At 41.7% G+C, this 26,600-nt stretch overlaps 2 protein-coding genes across 9 annotated transcripts; one reads left to right on the top strand and one right to left on the bottom strand.

The window, feature by feature from the left end:
* Positions 1-1,911: 1,911 nt before the first annotated feature.
* PMPCB (peptidase, mitochondrial processing subunit beta) lies at positions 1,912-10,145 on the top strand. 3 transcript variants are annotated; one of them, XM_062491638.1, is made up of 13 exons: positions 1,912-2,006; positions 3,350-3,490; positions 3,762-3,848; positions 4,373-4,502; positions 4,884-5,082; positions 5,747-5,826; positions 6,384-6,496; positions 7,131-7,274; positions 7,761-7,921; positions 9,213-9,298; positions 9,374-9,462; positions 9,686-9,761; positions 9,858-10,145. In XM_062491638.1, exons 1-13 carry the CDS (start codon positions 1,917-1,919, stop codon positions 9,920-9,922), a joined length of 1,461 nt encoding a protein of 486 aa, XP_062347622.1. In that variant the 5' UTR covers positions 1,912-1,916; the 3' UTR covers positions 9,923-10,145. The 3 variants fall into 3 exon arrangements, with proteins under 3 accessions (XP_062347622.1, XP_062347621.1, XP_062347624.1); XM_062491637.1 differs by having other exon boundaries at positions 7,758-7,921; XM_062491640.1 differs by lacking the exon at positions 1,912-2,006 and adding an exon at positions 2,232-2,482 and having other exon boundaries at positions 7,758-7,921.
* On the bottom strand, positions 10,097-26,461 carry DNAJC2 (DnaJ heat shock protein family (Hsp40) member C2). Of its 6 annotated transcripts, none has more exons than XM_062491635.1 (17): positions 26,400-26,461; positions 25,594-25,784; positions 24,968-25,043; positions 23,154-23,252; positions 20,776-20,917; positions 19,542-19,622; positions 18,757-18,822; positions 16,984-17,075; positions 16,762-16,883; positions 15,783-15,932; positions 15,395-15,483; positions 15,240-15,309; positions 13,452-13,636; positions 12,168-12,268; positions 11,130-11,237; positions 10,707-10,861; positions 10,097-10,217 (listed from the first exon to the last, which is right to left on the bottom strand). In XM_062491635.1, exons 2-17 carry the CDS (start codon positions 25,624-25,626, stop codon positions 10,143-10,145), a joined length of 1,644 nt encoding a protein of 547 aa, XP_062347619.1. In that variant the 5' UTR covers positions 25,627-25,784; positions 26,400-26,461; the 3' UTR covers positions 10,097-10,142. The 6 variants fall into 6 exon arrangements, with proteins under 6 accessions (XP_062347619.1, XP_062347616.1, XP_062347617.1 ...); XM_062491632.1 differs by having other exon boundaries at positions 25,594-25,695; positions 26,400-26,454; XM_062491633.1 differs by lacking the exon at positions 26,400-26,461 and adding an exon at positions 26,093-26,380 and having other exon boundaries at positions 25,594-25,695.
* Positions 26,462-26,600: the final 139 nt, after the last annotated feature.

The raw sequence follows: 26,600 nt of genomic DNA, 5'->3' as shown, positions 1-26,600 counted from the left end.
AGTTAGATCTAGCTGTAAAATGGAACAGAATTTTAAGTTGCATAGTTTGGGGCTTTGCTTTTTTTCTTTTACAACTTGACAGAGTTCTGTTTGAAATTTAAAAAATGCTGGAACTGGATGGATCTTTTGAATATGTATAAACTAAATGGGAGAAACAAAATTTAAAAAAAAAAGTAGCTAATTTCATGTAAGGTTATATTTTCTATTCCATGGAAACTAATTTGACTCAATGTAAATTCTCTGGTGAAAGGATGTGCATGTTTTGCAGCTACAAGATCGTTCTTACATAGGCTACGTGGGCACTAAAATAGTACAGGCAGCAAAGTAACAGTAGCAATTTCAGTGGGAGATCTACAGCTCCATATGTGGTCAAGGCATCATGGTCAAACTAGGAAGGATCTGGTTTCTTGGCATTTAGGTTTATATTTTAACCTATGTGTTAACAATACTATCACTTTAATTTTTAATTGTATGCAATGCATCATGTTTTGGGGGTTTATTATTGTTATGCAATTGCAGTCCTCCTGACAGAAACTGGACAAGCCCAGCTGTAGGACTAAGCTGCTGTTTAAGCACAGAGCTCATGAGATGGCAGAGCAAATGTGTTAGGGCAGTCATTGCAATTTCATTCTGAAGTTCCAAGGAAGTAAGAACTTGCCCATATATACAAAACACCCCCGAAAAGCTATACATTTAAAATATAGTGTATTTTTCTGAAACTGGTCCATGTTTTGGAGTCTGAGAAGCTAAATCTCAGAGCCTTCTCACACTTCAGCATCTGAGCCAGCTCAGGAACTACCAACAGTCCCCAGTGTCCTTTAAGAGTCACAGTAATTTTTGTCACCTAAAATCTGCATGTGACTGATAACGTTTCAGGGGGAAGGGAGAATCACCTCTGAGAAACAGGAGCTTGGCAGTTGCAGGAGACAGATCGTCCTGAGCCGAAGCATTCTCAGTTCCCACCATTTTCAACCTCTTCTTCCTGACCCTGTGCCAAGAGCCCAGCTTTTTTCCTCACCTTAGAGCGGGCAAGATGGGGAAGGTTTGTGGTAACCGTACAGAAGGCAGAGAGTGTCAGAAGGACTGTGCTACCGTCTGAGGCGTTCGGGGTTAGGGCAGTGGTACCTGTAAACAGTGCTTCCCTCAGTTTTCTTTGGCACTGAAATCAAGTCGCTTCCACCAGTACACTTCCAGAGCTTTTCCCAGCCCAGGTATGGCTCTTGTCAAGTAGCATTCCCACAAGCCCTTCCCAGCGCCTGGCAGCAGTTTGGAGTCCCGAGTCTGGAGCTGAGGTAGTTCACTGGGCTCGGCGGAGCGCTGAATTTACTGCTGTGCTCCTATCCATAACAGTGTTTCAGCTCCGTTGCGTACACTTCTCGGAAGAAGACTCCAGGTTTTTCCAGCTTCGGGATTTCCCCCGTCAGAGCGGGTCTGTCCCGCAGGAAGCGCAGCGCCCTCAGCCAGCCCTGCCGAAAGGGCCCGGAGCAGCTGCAGGAGCCGCGGCGCGCAGGGATGTGCCCGCGGCAGCTCACGGAGCAGCCGGAAGGCAGCGCTGTGTGTTTACTGAACCTGGCCATCAGGGATACAGGCAGGAAAAATTCTTTCCTGAACTGCGCTGCTCTGGGGCACTGAGGGGAGCGGACAGGTAAAACCAGGTCCCAAGCCTGCCAGAGCTCCAGGAGCGCTTGGACAACGCTCTCAGATAGACGGTGGGGCCGCTGGGCTTGTCCCGTGCGGGACGAGCAGTTGGACTCGATGGTCGCCGTGGTTCCCTTCCAACCCGGGACATTCCCGGGTCTCACCTGCCCCGGGACGCGGCAATGGAGTTCGCGCTGCGCCCCCCGGCGGGGGCGGCTGGAACTGCCCCGCGCCTGCGCGCCTCCGAAGGCCGCCCGCCCGCCCACCACAGCGTCAAGATGGCGGCCCCTGCAGCGCGTTCGGCTGCCCGACGGCTTCTCTTGCCCTGGTCCGCCCGCCTGGTGCGAGCGTCCAGCGCGGCGCAGCGGGTGAGGCGACGGGGCGGGTTGGGGAGCGGAGTGAAGGGAGGCGGGAGGAGCGTGGGCGCCGCGGTGGCTCCGAGCGCTGGTGCTGGGGCTGCCGCTGAGGGGACCCGGGGAGTTGGAGGCCGCGGGGCGCGGCGCATGCTGGGAGTTGTAGTCGCGGCGACGGCGCGGTGCACGGCGGGAGGTGTAGTAAGCGATCAGTTTGCCCCGGTCAGGAGGTTTGTGTGTGGCAGCTGGTCCGGGGCTCTTGGGTGTGAGGAGGATGTCGGTGAACTGGAGATGTTCAGCACGCATGAGCTGGGCTGGAACCCTGTGAGGAAAGGCTGAGGGTCCGGACCTGTGAGAGGAGCTGTGAGAAGTATCAGTGCCAGCACCGTGGGGAAGGCTGTCAGGAAGATAAAACCAGGCCCGTCACAGTGGGGCACGGTGGCGGGATGAGAGAAAGTGGGCGTAGGATGAAACAAGGGAGTCAAAACTGGGTATGTGCCAATCAAGCAGTGTTGCAGGCTGCTCACAGAGCTGTGCAGTTTCTCACCATTTTGGGAGATTGTCGGCACCCAGGTGGAAAAAATCCTGAGCAAAGTTGTCTGAGCAAGTTGATCCTGCTTTGAGCAGGAAGTTGGACTAGAGACCTCCAGAGGACCCTTCAAACCTGAATTGTGCTGTGATTCTGAAATAAGTGAGTTTTAAGAGATCTAACCTATTCTAGGAGGAGAGTGGGTGAGAGCTAGATTTTGTGCTTTCATGTTAGGGGTAGTTATATGGGGAGAGAAATCTTTGTTTATTTGAAGCATTTTAAATCACAGTTTTTGAGATAGCTGTTTGCCTGAATTTGGGATACATATTTACATTTCTTGTTATTGAAAAATGATTGCAGTAAACTTCCCTTCTTTTCTACCTTACTCTCATTTAATATGCTTTAACTACCATATGTTCTGATCAATGGGTGATGGATTTGCAGTCCTGGCAAAGGCTGATCCTCACTTCACTTTAGAAAACAGGTACCCAGGAGAATTCCAGATGGTAAAGGTCCTGCAGGCTCTTGCTGGCAGAAATGGGAAATAAGTGTGGCTGGCTGATGAGAGTAACAGCTTCTATGTTAGATTGGAGGGCAGCAGATGCATCTCCTCACTTGTAGTTATCTTCAGGGTTTGTTTCAGATTCAGGTTACTGCTTCCCTTATGTGAAGTAATGGTGAATAGCAGTCCTGAATTCTTTCCCTTATGAATGCATGCTTCAAGGAAGAGCCACAGACTTCATGCTTAAGTTCAGCAATGCATTTTTCAGAAAAGCATCCTTCAATATAACTAAACAATCTGAGTGTGACTGATGATTTTCTTTTCCAGTGTGTGCATGTTGGAACAGGGAAGCTCACAGTTTCCAAAGCAGCACCAGAAGTAATCTTAAATGTTCCTGAAACTAGGGTGAGTCCTTTGGAAAATGGCTTGCAAGTAGCTTCTGAAGACTCTGGACTCTCAACGTGCACAGTAAGTAACTTACAAAAGAAAAGGTTTTTTGTGTCTATTCCTATGTGTTTGTTTCCTCGTGGAACTAAATTGCATTTGCATTTCAATATTTATTAACAACTGTTCCTAGAACTAAAGCTAGCTAAACCTAGAAGTCTTAAGACTTCTGTAGATTTGTAATTAAATTTTTTGTGAAGATCAATTTCCTTTTTCTTGAAAACTTGCCCTGTTTAATAAAAAGCCATAGCAAAGCTGTTAGCTGTTAAAATTACTTTTTTTTTTCTTCACTGAGGTTGGACTTTGGATTGATGCTGGAAGCAGGTATGAAAATGAGAAGAACAATGGAACTGCTCACTTTCTTGAGCATATGGCTTTCAAGGTGAGTGTGAATATTGATGCAGACATTTACAATGGATTTTAAAGTTGCTTATCTTTAAATATAAATGATAAAAACTTTGACAGAATTGTATAAATAAGTTTTCGAAATTGAAGTGAAAAAAAATAACATGGACAACTGAGATTCCGAATTCCATTAGAAAATGAAACTAAAATCCTAGTTCAGTGTAACTGTTACACAACTGTGGATTACACAGATCTAATTTTTAATTAATTTTTACCTTCTTATGATGGTCTTAGAAGACACACAGTCACCCTTTAACCAGCTTTTTATTTTCACTTGGGAGCATAGTAGGATTTATATCTGACTTTCAGGCTTGGTGAGGTTAATATACCAGTTTTATTTCCAGGATGTGTTTTCTTTCACTGGATCATGATCTTGATTCAGATTCAAATCAGATAATGATTTCTCTTGGTCATGATCTCTGTCATTTTCAGACAAGAAGTAGTTATGATGAGTAGATTAATTGAAGGGTCTAATGTGATTTTCTTATTGTTCTATTTCAGGGAACTAAAAAGAGATCTCAGTTGGACCTTGAACTAGAGATTGAGAACATGGGGGCTCATCTGAACGCGTACACATCCAGGGAACAAACTGTGTATTATGCAAAGGCTTTTTCAAAAGATTTACCAAGAGGTAATTGCTCTCATTCATCAGTAAAGCTGCAAAGAACAACATGCTTATCCAGCTTCCAGTGAGATGACACAGAATGATGCTTTTGCAGTGTTATAGTCCATTCCTGGCCAGGTGAAAACTCTGTTCTTAAACTTCACAAGGACGTGAGATTACGGGTTTGGAAAGGAGCCAGCAGGGAAGCTGATATTTGGAATGTTTTCCTCTTGAAATATTTCTCTTGAAATATTATTCTCTTCAGAGTCCAAGACCTTTTGGACTTCTCTCTTCCTGTCTCCTTGCTAGCCTTATTAGCACTTGCACTTTGGGATGGATTTCACTTTTGGAACCAGATTTTTCTAGTAGTCTGAAAATACTTTCATTTCTATCTCTGTTTGCAATTAGCTGTGGAAATTCTTGCTGACATAATTCAGAACAGCACCCTGGGAGAGGCAGAGATTGAGCGTGAGCGAGGAGTTATACTTCGAGAGATGCAAGAGGTTGAAACCAATTTGCAAGAAGTTGTTTTTGATTACCTTCATGCCACAGCCTACCAGAATACAGCCCTAGGACGGACAATTTTAGGACCCACTGAAAATATCAAGTATGTCCAAAACTACGTCTGTCTTTAATTGTGTGGTAACTTTTATATATTGAGAAAGACTTACCTGAAAATGTAGAGAACAGTGCCAGAGTTCATTTTTACACTGGAGAGCAGCTGACATTGCAGTGAATACAATTGTAAGTAGAACCCCTGTATTGCCTTAGTTTCCCTTTAGGCAGACATCAAAGGCTATGTGAACTTCTGATGTTCTCTCTGTGACTTTGGGTTTTTTGGCCACATTTGTCTTCTGTCTTCCTGCACTTCTGTGCATCTCACACAAAATTGGAAATGCTTCTTTTTCCTATAGCCCACATGTTAAGCATTATTGTAAGCACATGGTGTTTACACTGCTCTTTCAGGATTTGTTTGGACCAGTACAGATCAGGGGACTGCTAAATGTGCTGCTTTCAAAGAGATCATTAGTGCATCCTGTCTCCACCTGACTGAGTTGGAATTCTCACTCCTTCTCAGGAAGCTAGAAGAGCTTTTTATCCAGTTCTTATATGCTTTTTAGAAAGTCACCCTTATTTTAGCTTTCTGCCTCTGCTCTGAACATTGTCAGCACTTTAAATTATTTTGATATTGTATTGTTATATAGATGTATCTCTTTTTACTCTAACAGACTTTGCTGACACAGTAGTGCTATCTCCTTTCCTGGTTTTAGATCCATAAATCGTAATGACTTGGTGGAGTACATAACAACACATTACAAAGGACCCAGAATGGTCTTGGCTGCTGCTGGAGGTCAGTATGGGATACTCACCCTTGATCATGTGAAGGTGTTCTTGAAACCATGGCCTGAGTCTGTGGGAACAGCATGATGAATTACCCATTGTTCAGTAGGTCTTGTTTGTTGTTAGCCCTGTGTGGTTTGTGCATTCATTCCCTTTGAGCTTTTGTTCCTTTTTCCTCTCAGTAATATTCCCGAAACCTTAAATCAGGAACAATAAGTGAATTGCAGGCCAAAGTCATTCTTCCATGTGGGCAGAAAAAAAAGGCCCTGGAAGGTGTGAAGAGGGCAATAGCAAGGAATCCAGAGAGGAAAAAGTAACACTGAGGCTTGAAAGAGAGCCAAGAGCTTGACTTGATTAGTTTTAATGGAAGGCTGTTAAAGAGAACCAAGAAGGGGAATCATGATGATCTTGCTCTGTATAAAGGGAATGTGGGAAGAATCCTGAGGTGGGGTGTTAAAGCAGGGGCACAAAAAAACTACTGCTTGGTTGAGTCTTTAAACTGTGCAGCAATTTAAATTAACTGTTTACAGAGTAACATCACAAAGCATGTGATATACCTTTGTTCAGGGGTCTCTCATGATGAACTCCTTGACCTGGCGAAGTCCCATTTTGGTAACTTGCCATCTGCTCCAGAAGGAGGACTGCCACCCCTGCCACCTTGTAGCTTCACGGGTAGTGAGGTAAGCTGCTGGGTGGCTTTTTGAGCTGACCCTTATATCCCCTGACATGTGCTCTCTGGTGAGGAGAGAGGGCTGCTCTGCCATGGACTCAGCACATAAAAAGTTTTCTTGTACCCAGTGACAGCAATGGAGTAGCTGCTTTCCACAGCAGTTCTTCCCATCCTTTGTTGGACAAGCTTCACTGCCACCATTTTTTATGCTTCATAATTTCCTTATCCCTGGTCCTACTTTCCTTTTATCCTCTTGACTACAGTGTTAAAGGATTTCCACTTGTTGATAATTACTCATTTAAAGGATGTGGCAGGGAACTGAGGCATCAGTGTTCTATTCCCATCTCTATTCAAACTTTACAAAGTCATGAGATTTCCTTTCTGCTGGTAGTCATGAAATGACTTGTAATGGCCTCTCTGTGTATGTTGGCAGAGTGATCTGAAATTGCCCCAGGGGATACCCAGTTAAGGATGATGTTAAAATTAATTTCATATGTTTTAATTTTAGTGCATGTTTCATAATTACTATAAAAAGCTGTGTTCAGATATTAAAGCTGTAATGGAAAAATCTGTTTTCTGTCGTTTAACTTGCCCTGTGCCTGAGCATGTACAGGTTGCACTAGAGCTGCTCTCCTGTGTTCCAGATTCGGATAAGGGATGACAAGATGCCCCTGGCACACCTGGCCATTGCTGTCGAAGCAGCCGGCTGGTCAGACCCGGATACAATCCCACTCATGGTAGCCAATACTCTGATAGGTAACTGGGATCGGTCCTTTGGAGGAGGAGTGGTGAGTGAACCTGCAAGCACCATCCTGCTCTTAATGAGGTTGGTGGGATCTCCCTGACTTGGGCACTGCCAGGACTGAAAAGGGGATCCAGTTGTGAGTCTGAGAGAATGTATTGCCCAGGATCTAGGAGAATCTTAGGAAGTGGTTCTAAGCCACCAAAATAGAGATAACTTGAGGTTTGCCAGCCATCATGGAAAGTAGGATGTTTTATACCTGTATGTCATCAGAACCTGTGGGTGTCAGTAATTAATTGTCCCTTTATTGAACCTAAGTGTCTTTATGATTTTGGATCAAATCTGTGGTGTTACTTTGAAATGTGATATTACATGCAAGGAATAAACGGTTGAAATGAAGAGCTGATAATTAACCTTGTAGCTACTACTGCATGTTCTGTCATCATTGAAATGCAAATGGGGAATCATGGAGGTAACTAGTAAGCTTTCAAAAAACTTCATGAAGTAATATCTTTTTATTTTGCCTCAGCAGAATTTGTCCAGTAAACTTGCTCAGATTGCCTGCCATGGTAACCTGTGTCACAGTTTCCAGTCCTTCAATACCTGCTACACTGACACAGGGCTGTGGGGACTCTATATGGTCTGTGAGCCATCCACTATTCAGGATATGGTGCACTTTGTTCAGAAAGAATGGTAAGCTACAAAGTGTTTCTCTGAAAAGATTGTTTTTAGTGGAGGAATACGATTTAAAAAGAAGGTATTTGAAGAGAATATTTTTCTCTGCTTGGTCTTGCCTTGGAACACATCAAATTCTAAACTTTGGCACCCGAAGCCAAGTCCCAATACCTAGTTTTTGGAGCCCTTACTTGGAGTGAATAGCTTAAAATGTAGATTTTGTTCCTTGTACAAGAAAACATGGCAGGGGTTGTTTTTGTGGTTTTTTTTTTTTGGCTGGCAAATGGCAGAAGTTATAAAACTGTCTGATCTTTTAGAATATTATTCAGTCAGTGTACAGCCTATGAGCTGTAAGTGCCACCTCTGAAAGACTGAAGATTTGTGGATGAGAATAATGAACATGCAATTACCAGACAGTATTAGTAGTTACCAGGTCTGCAGTTGCTGCAGTTGATGTACCAGGTGCTGGTGTTAGACAGCTCTAGTGAATACATAGGGAAATGGAAGTTGAGTTGTTACATATGGAGTTTTGAAACCTATGATTCTAGACAGTATTCATTCATCTGAGGCTTAAATCTGTATTGAAGGATGTCCATTAGATGCAACTGTAAAACTTGAACTGCAGATGCTATTAAAAACACATCCATGTTACTTAAGAGCACTGATTTAAAGTGAGTGAAGTTGAAACAAGTGAAAATCAGGAGTTTCTTTAATCACATAGATCACTTCCCATATACCATTATTCTATGAGATCTCTCTTAAGTCACGGAGAAAAAGGTCATCACTTCGACTCTGTCTGCTGCAGCTTAGCACCAGGGAAGATACAGATGATTCCTGGGACAAGAATTTAGTGTCAAGCTGTTTAATGCATCCCCTTCTCTGCGCAAAATGTTCCATAGGCAGTGTGGCAAATCATCTCACCAAGAGAGGAGGCAGGAGGTAATGGATTGCCTTCTGGCTAATTACCTCTGATCTCGTTGCTTGGCTCCTACTTTCTTAGCAACATCCATTCTCAAGTTAACAAGTACAGACTGCACTTGCCTCAAAATATTTATTTAATAAAATGAAATACAGCTCTGCTAAGAGAAAAACCTTGTTCTTGGGTATATTGGTATGCTTCCAAAACCCCTACTCTCAGGCTGCTGCTTTGTATCCATGGCTTGTTTTCTAAGATGTCTTAACCAGCTTTGTCTACAGAAAAGTAGTGCCTGGAAGGTGCAGTAATGCCTATACACCTCCTGATCACAGGCAATCTTGTGTGCTACAGACCACCATTATTTAATGCCTTTGGATTTCAACTGTTTTTCAGGATAAGACTTTGCACAAGTGTTACAGAAAATGAAGTAGCTCGAGCAAAAAATCTTCTAAAGACAAATATGCTGCTACAACTTGATGGTGAGACTTATAAGAACTTTTTCTTCTTTGTGGAGCTGTAGGCTGATAACTGAAGCATTTTTTCCCCTATTTTAGGGTCCACACCAATCTGTGAAGACATTGGAAGACAAATGCTGTGTTATAAGCGCCGAATCCCAATTCCAGAACTTGAGGCAAGGATTGAAGTAAGTGGCACTCATGTTGCAACTTTTAAAAGGCCATCAAGAAAACTACTTTTTACAAAATGTAACAAGTAGAAATTGTGTTTCTTGTTCAGCTGAGAACACATTTCCAACTGAGAAAACTTTCAAGTGTTTTGTTGCCTGCTGCCTTGGATTTTACAAAATTAAAATCAGAAAAGGTTTTAAGATGGGATTGTAACAAAGATGCCTCTTTTACCCCCTTTAGGCTATTGATGCCCAGACTATTAGAGAAATCTGCACAAAGTACATCTATGATAAGCATCCTGCAGTTGCTGCCGTGGGTATGTGGTATAAGCTTCCCCCATCCTCCCATAACCCACCCAGACCACTTGCTGTGAGCTGAGCGTGTGTCATGGCCAACTTTCTTTAACTTCTAGGTCCAATTGAACAACTTCCAGAGTACAGCAAAATCTGCAGTGGCATGAATTGGCTTCGTGAGTAGTGAATAACAAGAACTTCAAGCATATTTTAGCTTTATAAAAACAGGAAAACAACAAACACCCAACAAACCAACTATGCTCCTGTTTAAAACTTTGGAGTTGCTTTTGAGAATATTAAAACTCAAGAACCAGCCCCTCCTGTGTGTCTGTATAATGAAGAAAGGAATCGAAACATGTACAGTATTTGCATTTTTATTATAAAATAAGGATTGTCAGTAAGAGTCATTTCTTGACTTTAGTAGCATTCATCACTTGTTCTTGAGCAGCTTTCTTTGCCTTGACCATTTCCACGAGTTCCTGAAGAGGTGGGGAAAAAAGAAACTTAACATGCAACTTGTGAACAATTCAGTGGTTTTGAACACTACATGTATTCACTGTGAATCTAGTTCTCAACGTGAGAAATCTACACAGTTTAATACTATAGAGCAGTTTCTCTTAGAAACTAATCAATCGATGGAAGGTCAATGCTTGTGTACCAGAACTTTACCTACAAGAGGCTAGGGGGATAGGACTTCACCCTCTGCTAGAGCTTGCTGTCAAACTATAAGACAAATTTCCTGACACAAACTTTCATTCCCAGATTCCAGAGCCACTATTTTCACTGAGGAACATTTAGTCCTTACTTTTGGGGTTGAGTTACCAAAAATGGTACGTTTCCCATAAGGCTCCATCGTTTTGCCTGTGTGAGATTCTGTCTCTGGGAGGCAATGGAACAGTAAGAGTAAAGGATTCTCTGCAGCCCTGGACTAGGGCCTGTCCCAGGAGGAAGGAGGTGAGGCACTTTACCTTATATCGCTTCATGCAGTCTTTTTTTGACCGGCCTGGAACAGCTGCTGCTATTTTCTCCCATCTTTCAGGAGTATTTACTGGATAAGTCTTCAATGCTTGTTCTAAAAGTTTTTGTTCTTCTGTAGTCCAAGGGGATGAATCTAGAGGTGATCCTGTTTTTACATGCAAAAGTGACAGCAATAATATATATTTTGAAAAGAGTCTAGAAAATATTGTAAAACTTATTATAGTTGATTTAAAATCCATGCAGTTTTGGGATGTATTGTGTGTACTAGAAACCCTCAAATCTGGCACCAGAGCCTGGATCACTTACTTGCTATGAAAGTTTGTAATCAAATCTTGAGTAATTTCTGGGTTACTTTATTCCTAAGAGACCCAGGGGAAACAACTGCACAAGATGGGCTCCCTTTCCACCTTTACCTTCAAATCGTTCTGAGGGGGCAGCACTGTCCATCTGAGGCACCACACCATGTTCTTTCTTAAATTTGTCAAATGCTTTCTTGTTTATGTCATCTTTTTGATGAGGGTCTGTGAGAATAATTATTGCAAGAAGATTAAAGTGAGATGTAACAACAACAACAACAGTTACAATAATCACAGAATCATAAAATCCAATTCCTACTTGAAAATGATGGTAAAGAGGTTGGTAGATTTAAAAAAAAAGCATTCAGGGTCCAATAAACTTTTCTCAGAATGTCAGATTCTCCAACCCTTACCCAACTATGCTTTATAATGCTCAGAGGAATACTTGTTTCATATAATCTTAAACCTGAATCTGCAACTTCGCCAAAATCAAGAGGGATTTATTCTCTCAAGTAAGGGCTGTGGCACAGAACTCATGCATTGCCCAGGGTATGACCACGTCAGAGAAGCAGGAACATGGAAAACCCAGGTGCTCCTTGTGCCACGTTGTGGTTTGTAATGCAGAAACCTTTTGAAAACTTTGTGGGTTTTTTTCCTTCTCTAGTGAAATGTACAATTTCCTTGTGACCTTATTCCAGAGCTCTCTAGGCTTCATTTTTATATTCATTTTTGAAGAGATGAGCCACGTTCATTTAGGAGTCTTACTCTGGTGTTGGATTCCAGTAGTTTTTATAAGTATCTCTACAGCTTCACCAGTTCCATTTATTTTAGATGCCTTCCTTTGTAGGGAGCTTTCTCAGAGGCCCATTTATCTCTCTCTCTAAGCCCTGGCATTCCATGTGACCAATACATCAGAGCATCAAGCTACACTAAGACAGTTGCTGAGAGTTGCTCATGAGGTGCTGATTTAGAAAAGAGCCATTAGGATAAGAACACTGAATCACATAAATGGTCCTCTAAATCCTCCACCTGAATTACATTTCTTATGGGGCTGTACAAAGGATTTTTTCAAGAAACACATCTCCACTGAGAGAAAAGTCAGCTCTACAGAAGCAGGCAGACCCTATTATTACAAAAATTAGGTAATATAGATACCAAGCTTTTGGAGACTCTTTGCTTTATTGATGACATCTTTTGCTGTTCGTTTTATTCCAGTAGTGGAGTGCAAGTTCATGTAATTGGCAATAACTTCCCACCTAAGGCAAGAACAGAAAGGATAAACCAGCATATTACATAATACCTTACCTTCATACAAGCTACGGTCAAGCTCCTGTACACTTTTTTATCAACTCCTGAGTAAGTTCAAACATGCTTAAATACATGTAAAATCTCGAAGTAGCTATTCTAGAAAGCTTTCAGTCAATAACCAATACAGAAAAAGGATGAGGTAGAATGTAGGTAAGTGCAAACCTCTTATCCTCACAATTCTGCTTAGCTGCTGCTTTCCTGCATTCCCCAAACACCACTGTCATTAAATACTGCAGGCTGCACTGAAGGGCTGAAAAGTTACTAACCCTGTGTCCACTGCTCACCAGAATGCCTCGACATCAGATAAAAGGGCTTAAACAGGAGAGAGCTGGAACAGCCCTAACCCCAAGCTTATTCCTAGTGGATTCTCAGAAAATGAAAGGCAGTATGTGCTGCTGATGAGACAGGAGCCTTGGGGACTGCTGAGCTGCAGAAACAGGCACTGGTATCACCTCCAAGGAGTATAGCAGCTATTTTTTTTTTTTTCAGTAAGTATCCAAATTTTGTAATGGAGGTTTGAAATCTTTGTAATCCTGAACAGAGGAAGGCATTTTGTTCCTGAGTAAAAGTATTTAAAGTGTGCTCCTGTTTTTGATGCTTAGCAGTAAGCCGAGTGCCAGTGCTGCCTCCTGTAAATCTTAGCCTTTCCTTTTCCCCCTGGCTCTCCCTTTAAAGCTGGTGCACTTAACTCCTATCTTGAGATATTTTCCTCCAACCACGTAGAGGAGAAACCAGCCTCACATTCATTGTGGAGCCCCTGAAAGTAGCTCACACACTTGTATTCCTACCCAGCTACACCCCAGGCACTGGCAGGGTTTTGTTGTCTGCTTTAAGGACTGGAACCTACCCTGGAGTAAGCCCTGTGCAAACAGGGACCTCAGCACCATCCTGGTAATGGACTGAGGCCCAGATCTGGGGGGAAACAAGATACAGGGCCAGAACTAACTCCAGTGACACAGAGAAGGTACCAAGGAAAAACAAACCACTGGCTGCTTGCAAATCAAGGAAAAGGAGGATGTTTAGGAAGCCCTTATACTAAGAAAATACTTGGGATTATCTGAAAATATATTATGCTTGTTATTTAATTAAAAACTGGTAGTAGGGCTTTTTAGCACCAAACCTGTGAAGTACCTTGAGTTAGTCCCTGCTGGAAAGAGGTTCACAGCTTTAATTAACAACTGTAAATCATCCTCTGGCCAGTTTTTGCTTCCCCCTCCACCGCCAGTGGTTGACTTTTCTGAACTCTTTGTTGCTTGGCGCATACGAGCTTCTGCCTCTTCTTTCTCTCGCCTTATTTGTTCATTTATTTCTTCTATCTAAAGATTGTAAATAAGCATTATTTATTTACTTACTGAATTCTTGTTACATTTTGCAGTGACACAACCCCCTCTCTGAACTTGCTTTGAACCTTGGATTTTGCTTCATTTCTGTTCTGTATATGATATATATAAGGAAACAGATGAGCTGATCTGTTCCAGTATTATTTCCCTTTATTTCATGTGTACATTTTTGTGATTTAAAGATTAGGAGTTAATAGCAGAAATCCATCACAGGTTCACTAGGAAATTAAATGAACACCCTCAGAATTAAAGCAAAAGTTTTCAACCTTGTGTGAATGTCTAGGCTAACACTTGATTTAGAGGGACAGATCCACAAAAGTACTAAGACCAGTAAGGCAAGTAAACATGCATGTTGAATGTACACATGCATGTTTAATACACTGATTCTCAAATCTTCCAGCCTAACTGGTATCTAAGCCTGATTATGTCAGTACAACCAGTGCTAGTACTACTGGTAGTAACAGAAAACTTCTAAGCTAGAATGAACTCCAGACTTTAGTTACTAAGTGTGTACTCAGGGTTAGATGGCCATATGTGGTTTCTAGTGAGCTAAAAACTACTAAGTTTACCCACTGCACATTTCTGTGACCTGTAATCACATCTCAAGACTATGGTGTGACACATCTTTAATCATCTGCTTCTGAAGGGGCCCAGTCCAATCTTGGCAACGTTAGAAGAGCTGTGCACTTATGGTTGTTGGCAGGATGCCCAAAGGCAAGAGCAAGAAACCTCTTTCATTAAACCTTCCTGGCAAAAGGGAAGTTACCTCATAGATAATTTTTAGTAGAATAGTTTTAACAAATAGAAAGGGGACTACCCTGCAATTGGAACACCGTCTTGGAGAATGGAATATTGAATTCAGGCCCCTGTAGAACGAAAGGCATTTCTGTCTTAAACTGTCTGATGAGTAAACCTGACTCTGGGATGGGGGCAGATTATACTCCTTGCCATGGATAAAAGTTCACAGCTGCGAATCCACAGTGGATGAGAGAAAGCATCTTACTCTTTCTTGCAGGATTTAGGTTCAACTTTTAGTTCAAATGGCTTTTCCCCAACAGCAAAACATAGGCAGATCCTTACTGAGTTTTGGTAAACTTTGATTCCATGTGTCTTGAATTTCCCATTCCTTGGTGACCAGCCTGCCAGCCTTTCTAGTGCCTACAGCCTGCAGCACACCTAAGTCCTTTTGTGGATCTATTCCCAAATCACAGACACTAGACTAGGATTTTTCTTGCATAACAGAATAGGTTAAGACTGCCCTCCTTCCGCCAAGGAAACTGCTACACGTTTGTGGGCAAAATTAAAAGTCCTCTAATGTTTCTGTATACTGTACAAGAGGTAGGGTTTGTGTTCTTTACAGATAAAAATGCCTATTTTTTTCTTGGCTGGCCCTGTTATATGACCAGCCATGAACTGCACAGTGTAAAATGGAGCAGAGATCCCTCTGCCTGTGGACTCTGAAAATCAAGTCTTTTAACAAGCATGATTCCACAGCAGCTATGCTATATCTTACTTCATTTCAGACAGGTTGTTTTCACAAATTATTCTGTTATTTTTATTCAACACTCAGCATAATTACCTGTTTTACTACAGCCGCCTTTCCTCCTTCCCTTGTTGTGGATGTAAGTGCTTCATTCAAGCATTGCAGACTAAAAATAAATTATTAAGTTACAATGGAGAGCTAGTAGAAAGATGGGTATCAAAACGAACAGAAAGCAGTAGCAGAAGACTTACCTTGCTAGCTCAAGACGATCACAAAGCTTTTCCACCTCCTCCATCATTTTAACACAATCTGCCTCATTATCAGAAAAGTAATTCCAGTTCTGGAAGCAGAAATACATGTTCTACAAAGCTCTTGAACTTTATTGTCCTATTCCTTCAGACAAAGGCTTAACACACAGCATTCTTCAGCCACTGCTGCATTTGGACCTGTGTGGTCAGCTTTCATCGTAACTCATACCCATGTAAGTATGTGTTTTAGCATTTTGGTTTTTTAGTAAACCCACTTTACATACCCATCTCCAGCCCTAAGAACAAACAAAGGTTTGTGATACAGCCTGATCTAAGCAAACAGTAACTTGTCCAATGTAACCTGTGTTTCATTGTAGTAATAGTTGCATACCTTGCATGTTGTTCTGAGTTTTTGCCTTTCTTTCTTGATTGCTTTCTTCTGTATCTCTTTTTCCTTTTTTGCTACTAATGCTTGCTGCCTAACTTCTTCTTCCTCCTTTTCTTTTGCTAACCGTGCTGCTTCTAATTCTGCTTGTCTTTGCTGCAATCAAAAGGAAAAAAACAAATCCAAGTAAAAAATCCTCCAAGTCACATTGTTACAGGGTCATTCAGTCATCCAATATCAAAATGTGGTGTTTCTGGTTTGGGTGGAGTTTTGTTTGTATGTTTGGGGCTTTTAAAATTTATAAATACTTTAATGTTTGGTTTTCCAAGAAATTTGAGGAAGATCATGAAAGATATACCATTTGGCATTAAGTCAAGTACTCACTGTGAGGACCCTCAGTTTGTAAATCCTGACTTGCTCTAAAACAAAGATATAAAACTATGCAATTTCCTACACCTGCCTCACGAGTATAAACTTTGTGGTCCAATATTTCTCATGCATGATTATCGACATATTTTTCAGTGTTCTACTGTCTTTTATTAAGTTACTTTTTTGCACCTTACAGTTCCCTTTCATTCCTGTACTTTCAGAGCCATCTTTTCCAAACTGTTCATATTTATCTAGTATGTTCTGTTACCTCAAAGCACTTCATACCAACCAACCAACCATTCACAAACCACATACACCAGGCAAGCAGACATATCCATTTTATGCACTTAATGCTTGCCTTGAAACCAGAGGAAGTCTATGCAACAAAAGAACTGAGTCTTCAAAGGTGTTTTGTTTCAGATCTGTGTTCTTTGTTTCCCTCTCATTCTCCGAAGGCTGCCAGCCTTGCACTGCCTGCTGCACGGGCATCAAAAACAACACATCTTTGAACCTCAGTATAATTCTGTCAGTGGTCTTCTGACACATCTAGAACCTGAAGCAGTGCATCAGGTGTGAATGAAGCAGTTTTTCTACCCAAATAAAGTACTTCACTTACTTTTTCTTTTGCCTCCTGTTCTTTTCGTTTTGCTTCTACCTTTGCTTTCTTCTCTGCTTCCTTCTTTGCCTTTTCTTCCTCCTTAAATTTCTTTATCCTGGGATCACAGCTGTATGCGTTGTCTGGCAGAAGAAAGGAAGGATCATGTATCAAAGACAACCAGTAGATTTCCACAGTTAGCTAACTAATCTCTCTTTAAAGAACAGCAGTTTGTATGCTCACCAACAAGAGTCCTAATTCTGTTCATTTCTTCTTTTTTTCTCAATGCTCTGGCAGCTCTGTTCTGCTTTTCAATCCACCTCCTTTCATCTCGACTAAAAGGGAAAGCATAGTTCAGTGCTAATGCTTTCCAGTGCCACTGTTAGAAGTTCATCAACAAGCTTCTTAAATAGTTTCCCCCACACAGATGTTCTTCTGTGAATACTTCAAAAATAGACTTCAAAAAATGAAGTTCCAGGCCCTGAGCACATGTAAAAAATGCTAAGTGTTTACATAGTTATATAAGCCTGACACTGCAAGCTGCTTATCTGTCACTGTAGGGAATGAGATCATGGACTTTATTTCCAAAATGCAATCTGCTTGCTTACCTAACATTAAACTCAAGCAAAACAATAGAAATGCTAGCATACAGTTTAATTAAAGGACAGCAGTATAAGCAATGCCACGATTATCTTGTTTTGCAGAATATAGTCATGTCAAATAAACCCATCTGCACAGAAACAACACTCTACAAAGTAGCATGATATCTGGGTAGTCATGCCAGATTCACTCCAGTAAAATACAGCTCAGGTTATAGATGGGTCAGCTAAATAATCTGAAATTTTTACCAGTGCTGTCAAGAGAGAGGCAATATTTTAGTGGGGGTCTATAGCCTCATCCACACAACCACACAGAGAACAGTAGAGGGGGCAGGGAGATTGGAACTATGTGGTACTTAAAGCTCCTTCCAACCCAAACCACTCTATACCTCAGAACAAAGAAAACAATTCCCCTAACTGAGGAGACTAATAAGAGTAGATTGAAGCTTTAAAACACGAGCAACATCACCTTTGGCAAGAAGGGGTAGCAAGAATCATGACCATCTGAACAGCAGTTGTAATGCAGTTCTCTCTCCTAAGTACAGCAGACTAGGTACCATTTGTCTAAACATCTTTGAGAAAGGACACTAATGACAGGAATGAGCAGAAAAAAAGAGCTGTGCAAATAATTCAAGATCCTTCCAATGAGAAGCCCAGAGGTTCACCTGTGTGATTTACCATAAATACAAGTGATAGGGAATTGATTACCATGCCTTCACAGAATCTTCACAGGAGAGAATAGTGGGTCTGGGTAAGACTCAAGAAATTGAATAGAAGGAAGAGGCACATGAGAAGAGAAATGCCTAGCTACAGCCTAAATATGGCAGTTTCTAGCACAAAGAAAGCCAACCACTGAATCTAAATACAAAACTGATTTCTAGCCAAACTTGGAAGAAGCGATTCATACAATGCAAGTTACGGTCTCATAAGGATTACTAAGTAAAGGTTTGTGTCCTGTGAAATGTGTGTTAGACTAAATGATTCGGTGCTCCAACCTGAACATTCTGTAGGAGGGATTGTAACTGTAGGAGGGATTTTCCAATGGCAACATGGTCTGAGTAATTCAGCAACTATCACTACATCAACAAGTAGATAATTTTTATTAACATCAAGCCATCAGAACTCATATCTAGAAAGTATCTAGGAAATTCTAGGAAGCAACACTCTCAGTACAAGTTAAAGAGAAACGATACCTGCATGCATCCACTCTGTCCTGGCTCCAGGTTCAACCTGTGCTTGGGACTGGCAGGAATTGCAAGTCTGAACTTAAATGAACACACTTTTCAAAGCTGGGAGAGTGGAATTCAGACTTGGCTCAGCTATCTTGCTTCCTATGACTTACAGTCTAAGAGAAAGTTGGAAAATCTTTCTGTACCAATCTCCCAGTCTCCTGTCAAAATTATTTTTACTTACATACCATTCTGCTTTTTCTTTTTCCTCTTCATCTAAATAGGAAAACTCTCTCCAGGAATCAAAATTATACCTAAAGTAAATGTAAGAAAAAAAAGTGAATTAAAAAGCAGCAAATCTGTCAAAAATCAGCTACCTTTTTTACTGGTATGTGTTCGTAGGCAACTATACTGCTGTTTACAATTTATAATACATAATTTCAATTATACTGCACCTACAGTGATTCCACTGTGTTAAGTCAAAATGCAGGATATGATTTACACCTCTCTGCACTGAGAGATGTAGTCTACTTCAGGATGGCATTGGTCTAGCCCACTCGAAATGTCTACAGCTGTCTAAGCTCCTGTCATAGGCAGTGGAAATGCAGTGCAGTCTGTAGAGTTCAGAGAGAAATTAATCTTTGTGTGAGCACCCATATTTAGCAGGTAATGCAAGCCACCAGCATTACTGACTTTCTTGGACCTTCCTTTACTAGGGGAGCTTAAACGCCTACAACATCTCCACTAAAAACACAGTATAGGTGAGATAAACCTGACTTCAGTCTGTGGGTCAGCTCAGTTCTCAGCCACTGTGGTCAGAAATTCCCACTGCAACCATGAATTTACAAGTGGATGGATTAGCCAGGAGAAAGCTAGCTCAGTGTGTGGAAGGCACAAACAGCTGTGGGGTAATTTTGTGACATTACGAAGTTGTGACAGCCCACGGCAAACAACTCACACACCAAGGGTCTGCAAGCCCTTTATATTGCATGTCTTGAACACTGAATAGAAACAGAGGCATCAGCTAACTTACCAAAAGGAATAGAATGCATCTACCTCCTCAAATGAGGAGTTCATGTCCCCAAGTTTAGGTACATTTTTCTTATTTGACCACCTGAAAATACACAGATATATTCAATAAGTAATATACACAATCTTCATAACATGGCATTTGTTAAGTACAGAATCAAAATCCTAGGCTCCCTCCCACCAACACAGAGGGGGCACCAGGAAAGAGGAACAGAACAGGAGAGTTCCTCCTAGGTATCCTCCAGACTGGGCATTTTTGGGGGAGTTTCCCCAAAAAAGCAACCTTCTTCTGCCTGACTGTCTCTTGCCTTGTACCTCAAGAAGATCTGATGGAGCACAAGCTATCTTTGTAGATACTCAATTCTCCACACACATTCTTCTGGTAGAGGAGTTTACAGAAAATGGACAAAAAGTGCTCTTTGAATAACTCAGCTCTGTGGTAGGGTACAGGAAATCTCCCACACATTCTACTGGAGTACAAGGGAATAATGCATACTTTGCCTCTACTGCATTTTTTTCCTATGGAAATCTTCCACAGGCTCTAGAATTTGTTGTTCCATTACACAGCATCCATTTCCATTGCAGAGAAGGGAAGAACCTCATCTGACAACCACAGATCGAGGTCTGAAGTCTATGGAATACTTGATAGATTCAGTAAGACTACTTTGAATAATAATTGTTCAGAATGTTGTCAAGTGCCTCATGCAATTAAGAACTTTTATACAGGGAAACGCTGACAGGTTTCTATCGTGACAACCTTGATACCAAGTTAATTGTCAACCATCAATCAAATGCAGAAAAAGTCACAAAATGTAAGAGAGAACCACCAAATATTGATAGTTACAATTATCTTCTATTTCAACCAGCAAAATCATGACTGTAGCTACTGTCTTCTGTTAACGTCTCAGTCTCAGAAGAAAATAATTTAAAAAAGGAATTTTTAGTCAGCAGCACACAAACATTTGGTATTGTAATTAATTTTAAGATAAAACATGAGTTGTACAAAAAGGCCAGTAGGTAATATGAAGCTGAGAACTTTTAAAATCTCATGGGTCAAATTCAAGGCCATCAATGTGAAAGTTCAGATTATTTTAAAATTAAATAAAACATTATTGCAACTATTTTAGTTGTATTACATTTCTAGCAAATTAATACATCGCTTGTTACAAACACAGTGTCAAAAGAGTTTGCAAATGCTGATTCTCCAGCACCAGCAGAGGCAGTCAGACATAGCTTACCTGGCATTTCTTTCAAAAACTGGTGAGAAAACTTCGAAGAAGTTTTCTTTTGCTTCACTTTTGGAAGGTACAGAGTTATCAAAAGTTGGATCTATGCTGTTAAATGCTCGTCGTTTCACAGGATCAGATAGTATTTCATAAGCTGAAAGTTACCAGATATAAGGTTGTAAATGTTTAAAAAGATGTTCTCAGATGTGTTTGATCTATCTGTAGTGTTCTGTTGAGCTTGATATTTAATTATTTTAATGACACCAAAAAGTGTTGCTGTCTATTCCTGTTAAGCTAAGTAGGAGGAAAACATTTATGAAAAGAACACATTTTACCATTAAGATGTAACAAAAAAGATAGTATTTCATAGCAGTAAGTTTTCTTCAGACACTGGAGTTTGGGCATGACATCTTAAGACTTTTATCCTCTACCAGATCCTTGCAGATAAATTGACAAAATGGTCTACTAAGGCACACAGTAAAGGCAGTCCCTGAAATGTGTTGTCAGAATGTTCAAGAACAGGAGCCATTCATTATGGAGTTGTACTGAGTCTTGAACAGAATATGAAATTCCACACAAACTCTCCAAAACATGCAAACACTCCCTGTTTTCCTGTTCTTACACCCCTGCAGCTGGGGAGCATCACATTATTAATCTTATACTCTGAAAATCACACAAACTATAGCTTCAGTACTCTTACTTTTTTTTTTTCCCCCAATGAACTGTGGAGTTTTACAAGGACCGCTCTTTTTCAGTACGAATGAAAAGTCGAAGGAATCAAATCTGTGTTGCAATCATTCATGGACTTCTGTGCCTGCAGCCCTGCCAAAGGACACTGCACCATGAAGGCTGGATGTAGGAGGTGATAACCTGGAGGAGACCTTGGTGCTCTGCAGTTCTGTAAACCGATCTCACTGCACGTGTCAGTGGAGAGAGGAAGGAATGACAGTGGCCACCAGTAAGCTGCTGTCTGCCAGTCTGCCCCTTCCCTCTGGGAAAGGACTTGCCTCCACCAACACTCCAAATGACCACAATTATCCTGCCTCAGTAACCCTCATACCATTTTCCTGATGCAGGAAATTGTGTGCACATCCACCAGTTCCTCTTGTTTAAGAGATGTCCCTTCCACTTACAGATCCCCAGTTCTACTCCTGCACACTCAGTTCTCCCAGCTCTGTATCTCCCATGCGTTCCTCTGTCAGAACAAGTTCTGAATCCAACCTGTGTTCTCCCACCTTTCCAAGTTTCTTCTCCCTGTTTCACTACTGTTTGCTCCTGCTCCAGGCCCCCCTTTCCTACAATTGCATTTTAGTATTTCCTTCCTCCAAAATGCTGCCTGGGAGCATTATTCCTTTTCTTTACTACTTTGTGCTTTCCTTTCTGTTTACCCCCAAACTTGGATTGCAAGCAGTTAAGAGAGAAGATGCTGTGATATTTTGCTCCATACAGGTAGAACACAGAGCATATTCCTCAATTCATGTGCAGGTAGTTTTCATCATAGATATCTGACAGTTTCTGACAGGATGGCAACAGAAAAACCATTTCCTTTGGCAACCTTCCTCCTTCTGACAATTCCAAAGGAGGCTGAAAACATTAATTTGTCTTGCATATCTCACACTAACTAGTATGTGTAAGAAGACATTCAGAGAAGGACATTTAGAAACACAGATTCCAAGATTTCCTCCTGCTTCAACCTTATGGAGTGAAAATAATTTGTTTAAAATAAACAAAAAAGCCAAGCTCTCAAGCATTCCTGGAGATGTGAGCCATACACCTAGAATAGCCCCTATGGCTTTGGAATTGGCCAGCAGTGGTATTCAGGGTCATAGAATCATTAAATTTAGAAAAGACCTCTAAAATCAGAGTTCAGCCACTAATCCTGCACTGCTAAGTCGACCACTACAGGCAAGAGGGAAATGTTATTCAATTGAGTTCACTTGCTCATCTGTGGGCAAAAATAAGCAGCTGCAGAAACTGATGACCTGGATCAAATCAACACATGTTCTGTTGTCAGAGCAAGCACATTAGAATTCAGATTTTCCAACTGCTGTTGGTGCCTGTGGGGAATTGCTCCATGGCTCATTAAATTATCCCAGGTATGGGGCCACCTCCAGAGGTTCATCTGTGTGTTCACTGCTACAAGTGTCACATTTGTCACCAGCTGGCACAGCAGTCAAATGTCTGTCAGCTGCATTCCCATCCTGCTGTAATATCCCAGAGAAGTTACACCTAATGTGATCTATTGATACAGTTTTCTAAAATGGAAAAGGAACTTCTCCAGCTGTTCAGTCACTCACAATTCCTTTAAAATCATAATGAAGCACAACAAATACATTTCTGATGCTCAAGTAGATTGAGGGAATATCTAACAAACGAGATCAATTGCTTACCTTTAGTTATGCAAGTAAAATAATCATTATCACCTTCTCCTATCTGTTCCCCTGCAGCTTTTCGCTTGTCTGGATGATGTTTCAAAACCATGGATTTATCTAACACATAAATGCATTACAGTTAGAAACACTTCATCAGAAACAGTTTCAAACTACAAAGTAATACAGTAATTCCAATTGGCATTTCTCTTATTTTGAAACTTAAATAAAAATACAAACCAAACAGTCAGATCTGGCAGAAAACAGAAGTTCATGAATTTTCTTTGATTTAACACTACAGTTAGAATTAACATTATTTCATCTTTGCTGGGACATAAAATAACTACAACTCAGGAACTCCAGTCTCTATTCCACCCCAACGTCTGAAGAAGTCTCTGAGGCTTATTCTACTATTATGCCTAGCAAAGTGGTTTAGCATCTGTAAGTGTACAGTTAGCTTCATAACGGGAAAAATGAAAATAATAAAGGGAATTTTACTTGTTATTTCTAATGAAAAACAAAATAGTTTAGATACAATAAAAATTGTATTCTGTCCCTTTACTGAAGTTCTGAACATGATCCAAAGTGAAATTTAGCAAGAAAACTACAGCCTGTGAATGCTGCTGTACTTCCCCATGGCTAACACGGAGCAGACACACAAGACTTGGGGTTAAATTCTCCCTCTAATCAGGCCTTGAGTCCTAAGGCACAGCTGGCACATCCAGAGTATCCACTGAAGGTGCTACCAAGGTTGTCTTGGTGTTTAAAAGGTAAAACCACATTTTAGACCAAATTCTTTGTCAGTTCTTGTCGTATTGCCTTTCAATGCAACATGTACCTTCTTGGTTCTCTCTAAAATACCAGAGAGAAGATGTCATGCAAGCAGTTACAGCAACCTGTCTCCTGAGAAACAAATCAGAATCCTTCTTAGAAACAGGAAAGCACACTATACACAGGTGGGAAAGACACATCTCTACAGCACCATGGCATAAGTGAGTGCTGTCAGGATCCTAAAGAGAGAGGCTCTGGTTCTTGCTCAGATTAGTGAGCACCACAACAGGTGATGCTTTATTCTCTGGCAGCAAATGCTCCACAGTGGTGTGGAGCACCTGCCTGAGGCAACATGATTTCCTGTGTAAGACAGAAATTCACTGATTTCCACCCATTTTCATTTGGAAGTATTTGGAAACTGTCATTCTTCTTGCACCACCACAGTTATACAGGCAATTGTTCACAAGACCCATTCACAAAGCCATCAGCTTATCCCAGAGAGCCTACTGAACAATCTTCAGAGTCTTTTAAAATCTTTCTTCACTGAATATTTGCATCCTTCCTGCAAAGTCAAGTACTCTGCTTTCCAGAAATAAAGCTTTGAAGCCTAGCATGCTCCATTGCCATGCCACACTCAGACTAGTATGACTGCCAACAGCAGCCTTTTTGCAAACATTCAGCAGCAGTAACGTGCCAGCTCAACACTCAGGGGGCTGCAAGGGAACCTCTGGGAACGCATGGGGCAGGGACAGCTCTATTCCTCTGCCTTCCATTGAGTCTGACTGCAGACTCAAAAATACAGAAATGTACAGTTACAGTCTCAAGGCTGTTTACAGGAAACACAGGCCAGAAAGCAGAAATGTGAAAATTTTTTTATTCCCTAGCTTTAGGCCTCTGGATTTCAGAGCTGTGATAGGAATTTAACAGGCTGGTAAGGAACACAAATCAAACTTTTAGGCCTGGGAAACAGTAAAATCTTTGTCCATAACATGCAGGTATTTTTACTGGAAACCAGCTGTGTACATCTGAAAAAAAGGTGATGCTTACGAGGGAAAGGTACTTACGAGCTGCTTTGATTTGTTTCTGAGTAGCCCTGTATCGTATATTTCCCAGTCCAAGAACTGCATAATGATCTTGATTCTGAGAGAAAAGAACCACAAACCCTAATAAACACTCATAAATACAACCTAAACCACCACAACACATGCAGAAAACCAGTTCTCCTCCCCATCTCTTAAAGACAAGAGGGAGAATTCCTCCCTCTCTCAATAAACATCAGAAAAGACTATAGGAACAACTGTCATAAATTATTGAATTATTATTGAATAACCAAATAAATCAAGCCACTGTCATACAAATTCAAGTAGTTCAATCTAAATTGGACTGAAGCACTAGAAAAATCAGTTATTGGAAAACTGAATTGCTATAGTTAATATTAAGAGTGCTAATGTAACTCCAGACTAAAGGAGATGGTGACAGGGAGAAGAGACACTTAACACTTCCAGGCAGTAAAACAAAAAGTCACAGCTCAAAACTAAGATCCGATCTTGATGTGTTTGCCTTCAAACACTAGTTATTATGGTAAAGGACATAAATTGATTCAGATGGGTGTAGACGGGGAGGAGGAAGGAGATCTTTAGCACCTGGGCATGGCAAATAACCTTGATGGGCAAAACTATTGACTAGATACCTTCCAGTCCTTGGGGTCAAGGGTTTTTAACATAGGATATTCCTCAAGCTGCAGTTCTTCATCCCCCGATTCTTCAGAAAGTTCCTTCTCATCTTCTAGCTCCTGGAAAGAGGCAGAAACATTTATGTTTCTCCTCTTAATAAATGCTTCAAACCATCTTCCCACAGGTTCCACTTGACAGAGTACTGATGCTATAAGTAAAAACATAAAAGCAACTTCACTTTCTGTGGATTACTTTTTTTTTAAAATTACACCCCACCAAAACCCAAAAAATCCACAAAAAAAAAAAAAAAAAAAAAAAACAAACCAAAACACCACAAAAAACCCCATCACACACAAGGGGTTGCATCACACAAGGTTACAGATCGCTAAATCTTCTTTTTGGCTCTGTATACACCAGAGTGCAAGAACCAGCAACTAGTGCCCATGAGACGGGACCTCCCAACGCTTCGCCGTGCTCTCACATCTGGAAAGGTGCTTTCAAGTTAAAGGAACGCACGTGTCAAACGATATTAAACACAGTCCTATCGGCAACGGAGGAGGCAATCGCGGCAGCGGTATTAAATTTGGATCGATCTTCCCCGCGTTCCCGCTCCCCCTTCCCAGGCCACTCCCTCCGGCAGCGAACCCAGACTTGTTGCTCGCACGCGGGCTGAAGCGATGCCGGCGAAGGCACAGCACGGGAGACGGAGACAATTAAAGTCAAATAAACAGGAAAGTTCTTCGAGACCGGCCGATTTCCCAGCTCCAGCGCCCGGGCGGGCGGCCTTTCCCCGGCGCAGGCCCGGCCGGCCCGCGGTACCTACCGGCCGAGAGCGGCCTGGTGACGGCCGAGCGCTGCCCGTCCCGCGCGGGGCCGCGCAGCAGCGCCATGGCCGCGGCCTGCGCCTGCCGCGGCACCGGCGCGTGCGGCGCCCACAGCGCTTCCGGGGCGGCGGCGGCGTGCGGCGCCATAAGCGGCCCGGCCGGCCCTACCCGAGCCCCGCGGGCCCCGCCGCGCCTCCCTT

This window comes from Cinclus cinclus, chromosome 4 (genome assembly GCF_963662255.1).
Source record: "Cinclus cinclus chromosome 4, bCinCin1.1, whole genome shotgun sequence".
Taxonomy (NCBI): Eukaryota; Metazoa; Chordata; class Aves; order Passeriformes; family Cinclidae; genus Cinclus; species Cinclus cinclus.
This window is presented reverse-complemented; position numbering and strand designations above follow the sequence as displayed.